At 47.7% G+C, this 6902-nt stretch overlaps 2 protein-coding genes across 2 annotated transcripts; one reads left to right on the top strand and one right to left on the bottom strand.

Moving 5' to 3' along the window:
• Window positions 1-1313: 1313 nt before the first annotated feature.
• Window positions 1314-3093, top strand: CABS01_09789 (glucans biosynthesis glucosyltransferase H; the record flags this gene model as incomplete). Its single annotated transcript, XM_060543146.1, has 2 exons — window positions 1314-2028; window positions 2111-3093. The coding sequence occupies 2 exons, from the start codon at window positions 1314-1316 to the stop codon at window positions 3091-3093; spliced, it is 1698 nt and encodes a 565-aa protein (XP_060399844.1).
• A 254-nt stretch (window positions 3094-3347) lies between these two features.
• On the bottom strand, window positions 3348-5288 carry CABS01_09788 (uncharacterized protein; the record flags this gene model as incomplete). Its single annotated transcript, XM_060543145.1, has 5 exons — window positions 3348-4538; window positions 4594-4673; window positions 4724-5010; window positions 5078-5100; window positions 5166-5288. 5 exons carry the CDS (start codon window positions 5286-5288, stop codon window positions 3348-3350), a joined length of 1704 nt encoding a protein of 567 aa, XP_060399843.1.
• Window positions 5289-6902: the final 1614 nt, after the last annotated feature.

The raw sequence follows: 6902 nt of genomic DNA, 5'->3' as shown, positions 1-6902 counted from the left end.
ATTAACCCGAGGCGACTTTTAATTATATTAAAATAGTATAAGCTATAGATTTAACTAAATAAAACGTCGAGGTATTTAATAAGTAGCTTAAATAATAATAAATAAATCTTAATTAAGACCTTATTTATTACTTAATTAACTTTATAATTAGTAAGCTCTATGTTTTTATTAATAAGTTATTTATAAATAATAACGACCTTATTTCGTAATTAAAGTATATTATTATCTTAGTTAATAAGAGTATAAGTAAGAGCGAATTTATTATATATAATAATATAATTTATTATTTATTAACTAAAAATAAATAAGTAATAAGAAATATACTAATATTAGAGGTTTATAATATAGTTAACGGGGTTAACCTCTTTTATACGATTTTAATAATATTAAAAAAAATTACTAATTAACTTAGCTTTTTATTTATTTTAATAGTTATTTATATTAATTTATATTTATTATATAAATACCTTATTAAATTAGGGATAACGAAGGAAAAGAGGTTTATAATTAATATTATAGTTTTTAAATAATTATATAAAAAGTACAAGATACTTAAGATTTATTAAATTAATAATAAAAATAACTTTATAAACGTTTTTATAAAAAAGTATTAAATAAGGAATTAAAATAATTTATAAGTAGTAAAAAAGTTATTATATAAATAGAGGGATAAGTTATATAAAAAGAATAAAAAAAAAACAATTTAATAAACGGGCCCGAGGTTAAATTATATTTCTAATTATAATAATTAAATTAATAAAAAAAAGAGAAAGTTAGTATTAAATTAAAAGTTTAATTTAATTATAGTATATAGTTAATTATATAGGGGCTAATTAGGGGCCCTATTTACGATTATTATAGCTAGCTTAACTTATAATTAAAACCTCTTTTTTATACCTATTACGTAGATATTTATATAGTTTAATTAATCTCTTTGTTAACTACGGTTCGAACTAACTACCCTATAATAGGGATACTAACACTCGCGGCGGCGCCGAGCACCCAGTCGGAAAGAGTCAGACAGCTATTTTCTATCTCCCATTTCCTCCTTTGCCATGAAAGCTATCTGGGTGCACAATTTGGCCTTCCCGATTTCAGACTTGTAAGACAAGATAACCGGCAGTCGGAGTACTGAACTTACTTCCATAAATGCCCATGAATCCATTCTCGGCTCTTACAGGCCTTCGAACTGAAGTATTTGATTTCCCAGTTTCCATATTGGACCCAGCTGAGACTTGCAAAAGTTTTCAATAGCTATTGATACGGCATTAGGTCACGCACATCGGATCGACTCAACATACCTTAAACGCAAGATGTGTGTCGTGGCCTCAAATCGCGATGCTTGGATGTCAGTCTCCCAGCGCCGCTTTTTGGTTATAGCCCTCAACAGCATCACCATCCTCCCGTTCCTTTGGATCAACTTCATCGTATTCGTGCGAAGCAAGCACACTCTGCTAGACACAGTCATTGTGCTTTGCGGAACTATCTGCATTCCAAGGCCTTTCGTCAGCTTCTGGAACTCTGCAATTGGCTTATGTATCATCTTGTTCGGCAGCGCAGAGCGATCCGTCTACCCATATTTTCGACCTCGAGGACCTCTGTCGAAGCTTAGGTCTACGACAGCGCTCACGATTTTCATGCGTAACGAAGATCCTGGTCCAGTGCTCGACCGCCTCTACGCCATGTATGAGAGCCTTCAGCAAACCAATTGCCTCGAGCACTTTTGCTTTGTGCTACTTAGCGACACCGATCACGTTGACGTAGCGCGATCGGAAGAGAGGGTATTTGCACAGCATGCCGTATCTCTGAGCGAGGGTATGGCTAAGCCTCTATTCTATCGACGCCGTGATAGAAACACCGGGTACAAGGCTGGCAACCTCAAAGACTACCTCGACAACCACTCCAAAGGAGACGACTTCTTCGTCACCCTTGACTCCGACAGCGCTATGAGCGGGGACATACTCATCCGGTTGGTTTCTAGCATGGAAGAAAACCCCCTCATCGGGTTATTGCAGACCATAGTCATCGGTATGCCTGCGGTCAGCGCATTTACACGGCTCTTCCAGTTCGGCTTGCGTCATGGGGTGCGAACATACAACATGGGCTTCAGCTGGTGGGCTCGCGACTGCGCGCGCGCTGTATTGGGGTCACAACGCCATAATCCGTACTGATGCCTTCCACAAGCATTGGATGCTGCCAAAGCTCCCTGGAGAGCCGCCGCTGGGTGGTTACATCCTCAGTCACGATCTGCTGGAAGCAATGTTCATGCGTCGAGGCGGCTACGAGGTCCGGGTGCTGCCTATCGAAACGGAAAGCTACGAGACCAATCCGCCTACATTTCTCGACTTCCTTCGTCGCGAATTACGCTGGTGTCAGGGAACTATGCAGTACTGGTTCATGCTGAGCGAACCTGGCATTCATCCAATCAGCCGCTTTCAGGTGTACCAAACCTTGACCACGTACATTGGCCAGGCTTGCTGCGTCTTCATGACCTTGGCATGCATCACGAAGGAAGTCATAGGAGAACCTAGTGTCATTCAACTGAGCCTCGTCTTTGGCTGGACTCCGCACCTTGCTCTCGCTGCTTTCGGCATATTCCCCAAACTTGCGGGTGTCTTCGAGGCGGTGACAACGTCTTCCAGGCGCTATGGTGGTAGTTTACGCTGCATCCTCTCAAGTTTTGTGGAGTTATTCCTGATGACCTTCATTGCACCGATCACAGCTCTGGCTGTTGCGCTATTCTTGTGTGGTCTACTCAAGGGCAAGTCCATCACATGGGATGGGCAGAACCGCGATCGGCTCGGTCTCAGCTGGCGTGACAGCTTCCGGGTTCTGTGGCCGCAGACCGTTCTCGGTTTTGGAGTTTTACTCGCTGTGCGAGGGACTGCTGAGCTGGCGTGGGCTATCCCATCAGCCGTAGGTCTCTTGTTGGCGATACCCGTTGCTGTAATCACGGCGTCGCCCCGTTTCGGGGATGCGATCACTTCTATGCGCCTCTTCGAGATACCGGAAGAGATTGAACTCCCGCTCTTGTTGTCTAAGCTCCTTCCAGCGGGGTTCAAAGCAAAGAAGAGGATTTGGGGAGTGAGGTAGAGGGTTGTTGGGGGACAACTGCTTCGGTGCTTTCTGTGCAAGGATTTACAGTCTATCGGGTCTAAGGGCGAAAGATTCTCTCATCTCACTCAAATCACGAAGTGTTTGCAAGGCATTTAGTCCAGTAGAAACATCTCGTATTCATTGCTTCAATCATACGCTCAAGAAATCGCAATTTTGCACCCCCTTTTTGCACAACAATGGTATCATCCAAATCCAAACCACCGACACCTGCTTAAACCCTTTACTCCTTTTCAAACATGCTTAGCTCCATCATCAATGCCCTTGGAGGGGCCAAGAACTCTCTCCTCATCGTAGTCCTGGCTACTACTAGCGTCGTATGCGACGCGGATGTCATCAATCTCCTCTCCGACCTCCATCCACTTGTCGCTAGTAGCGGGGATAGGAGAGATCTTGCAGAGACCCCAGTACACGCCACCAGAAACGATGAAACCAGCGAAGAAGTTGAGATTGTAGATGTATGTCGCGCCAACAGGGACATCGACGCCAATCGCACCGACGAATCCAACCACATTGGGCAAGATTCCGGCAATGTAGGCGGCGTACCCGCGCCAGTGGAAGCCGTAGGTGAAGAAGTACGGGCCGGTCTTGCGCGCATCGTACAGCTCTCTGATTTCGAGGTACCCCTTTCTGACGACGTAATAGTCAGAGCACATGACACCTGCGATGGAGCTCAGGAAGACGCTGTACGCCGAAAGGTAGGTAGTGAATTTGTTGGAATCTGTGAGCAGGGTGTACGGGCACATGGCCAGACCGATTGCGGCGCAAATGTATCCACCGCGGCGAATGCTCAAGTACCGGGGCAGCAGAGCTGTCATATCGGTACCTGCGGAAACGGAGTTGGCGGCAATGTTGGTTCCGAGTTGGGCAAGAGCGAACGCAAAAGCGATGACGAACACACCGAATCGCTGAGCGGAACCGCCATCGTCGATGAATCTCTCGAGGAGCTTGAGGGGGTCCCAAATCTCCTCACCGTAGATGACTGCCGAAGAAGAAGACACCATGATGCCGATGAATGAGGTGAACGCAAAGCCGATGGGAATCGTGAAGAGCTGAGACCAGAGAGCATCGTTCGGCTTCTTGGAAAAACGGGAGAAATCGGGATCGTTGACGATGAGGGTCGCGAAGTTGGCGATGGACGACATGACGCCCTTGACGAATTCCCAGGCCAAGTCGCTGCCGTGAAGCTTTGCGGGCTGACGAACGATCGGACCGATGCCCCCGGCGCGGACAATGGCCCAGATCATGAAGGCGATTCCAGCGCATGGGACGATGTATGACTTGACTGTGAACAGGTGTCGGATCTTGTGAACGGGAAACCAGATGGCGGGCAACGACAGTACCCAGAAGAGGAAGAAAGACACCCAGTCAGCGGTGGTAGTGCCGGAAGATGCAGAGAAAGTGTTCGGAATCGTCTCTCGGTCCTGGTTTGCATGAGATTTGAAGCTTCTTAGGCATTCCAGAGGCATTGCTACTCACCCAAGACTTCCAGATGGAACGGATCATCAGGTAAACGCAGTGGCCGCCGATATAGGCCTGGACACCGTACCAAACACAAGCTGGGGTTGATCAGTGACGCTCAACATTAGGAAGAGGGCATCGGGCTTACCCATGGCGGCACGGTTGAAAACAGGCCACAAACTTCCCCAGATTCCGAAAGATGATCTGTTGACGACGGGGAAACCAATATGATACACTGCACCGATGCGGCCAGTCATGCAGATGAAGCATCCAGCAATGGCGTAGCCGATCCAGACACAGAGCCAAGACTGCCACCAAGAAAGACCACCCACAATCATGGAGGACGAAATCATCCATGTGTTGACGTTGAAGGAGTCAGCGACCCAGAAAGCGACGAAGTTCCAAGGTCCCCATTGCCGTCTCTCGGGTTCAACTCTGTCTGGAGATCAGTCACCATGCTCTTGCAGGTGTCGCGTGCGCTTTTTGCAGTGGCATTACTCACGGTTTGAGATCATGGTTCGTCAGCTGTAAATTGAGAATGTTAGAACGATTCCGGATGGCTCAAGAATTTTTCGTCTGCCAGATCTTACCATCAGCTGAGCGCTGGTCAACCCAGGCTCTGATTTGACAGCGATCTTGTCCGCCAAGTAACCCAGTCTTGAGCCATGGGCCTTTTCCGGGCGAGCGGTATTAGTTGCAGTATCCATGTCCATTTTGGCGACTCTCTCTGACGGAAATGGACTTTGGCAAGACGTATCGAGGGGTGAAGTCCGGGACAATGTGCTGACTTTCGGATGATTTCGATTCGGCGAGTTGTCGAAACACCAGTACACGGACCGGCACAGGTTGCGATGACGATATGCACGTGAGGGCGAGATGGGGAACCGAAAGACTGGGCTGCAGGGTGACACGGGTCGTGATCTGCAGGATGACACCCCAAAAGAAGTGGCGATACCAAGGCAGTCAAGTCTGGTCGTTTAGTTGAGGGTGGGAAAACTCCAGCTGATCTCTCTCAGACAAAGAAGCGAGGTCGAGATGATGGAGGAGATGTCGACTGATATTTATTCACATGCTGGGCCGGTGTCGCTCTGGATATGGAGAGGCTGATAAAAGACCTCGCCAGTTCCACGAAAAGGAGTCGGCGGCACCTTGGTGTCAGTGATTATCGACTGATGGACCCGGAAATCGCTGCGACAAACCCCCACATGGGACAAGCGTGACAAGCTCTTCAAGGTCGTCGCCTCCATCTTTTCCATCCCGCTGGCGCTGGGCAAAGGAGGAGGAGACGATTGGGGAACCGGAATGCAGACGGGGGGGTGACAAGCCCAAGAACGCAAGACAAGACGACGCTACGAACCGCTTTCAGACAAGGGTGCTGCCGGTCTCGCCGTGATTGCAGCAAATTGAAATGCTCCCAAGTCGACAACGACGTCAAATCTGATCGAGTAAGAGGACGAAGCCCTGGCACCGGAAACCATAAAAACTCTGGTCCTTTGGACGCATTCCCCGACTCTCATTGGTTCCTCCCAGAAGAGAAAATGTTCTTATCAGGGGCGTTGGAGGTGGCACCGCGTTAGTACGGCGACGAGGAACGGCTCCCGCTCATCAACGACGCACCATGATGCCTGTCCGGCATGGGACGGTGCGGCTATGTATGATAACTTAGCTCCTCTGACAGGGGTAGCTTATCATAGATGGCGCCCAAACCCCGCATGTTATCCATTACTCGATCTCATCGAGTCAACCACCAAAATGTGCGACTCGCGGCATGATATCGATCGCCTCACGCAGCCTCAAGATACCCGACAACCAACATGATGAACTAGAGAAATTGCTTTGCATCACTTGGCTCGTCTTTTTTCAGGATCTTTCTTCCCTGTCCTCGTCAGCGGTAAATTGACGTGGCAGTCTCACACCAGAGTCGCAAGGCCACAGGGCCAGCACCCTGCGAGAACCTCGAGAGAATAGATCTTTCATTGGACCCAAATTGATGTCAAGGTCAATTACATGCTCGTGAACCAAAAAAAAAAACCTTCATCTAATAAATCATGACGTTGCCTCGCAAATGCCATCATTGTCCGCTTGTCTGGGCTTTGAACAGCTCGCGTGCTAATTAGCATTCCATATCTTCGGTATCACCTGGGGCTCGGAACCATTCCCAGACCAAACTTTTGCCCTGCAACCACCGGTAATTCTTGGTCGGCTGGTCCCTGATAAGACGATGGCTGGAATATCCTACCACATCAAGAGCGAGATAAGAACTAGGAGAAGCGAACCCTTGGCCCCACTCGCTTCACACGGCTGGGGGATCTTCACCACGTTCGATC

Source organism: Colletotrichum abscissum (genome assembly GCF_030869225.1).
Source record: "Colletotrichum abscissum strain IMI 504890 chromosome Unknown Scaffold_24.1, whole genome shotgun sequence".
NCBI classification, from domain to species: domain Eukaryota; kingdom Fungi; phylum Ascomycota; class Sordariomycetes; order Glomerellales; family Glomerellaceae; genus Colletotrichum; species Colletotrichum abscissum.
Note: the sequence above shows the minus strand (reverse complement) of the source record. Positions and strands in the feature narration are given on the sequence as shown.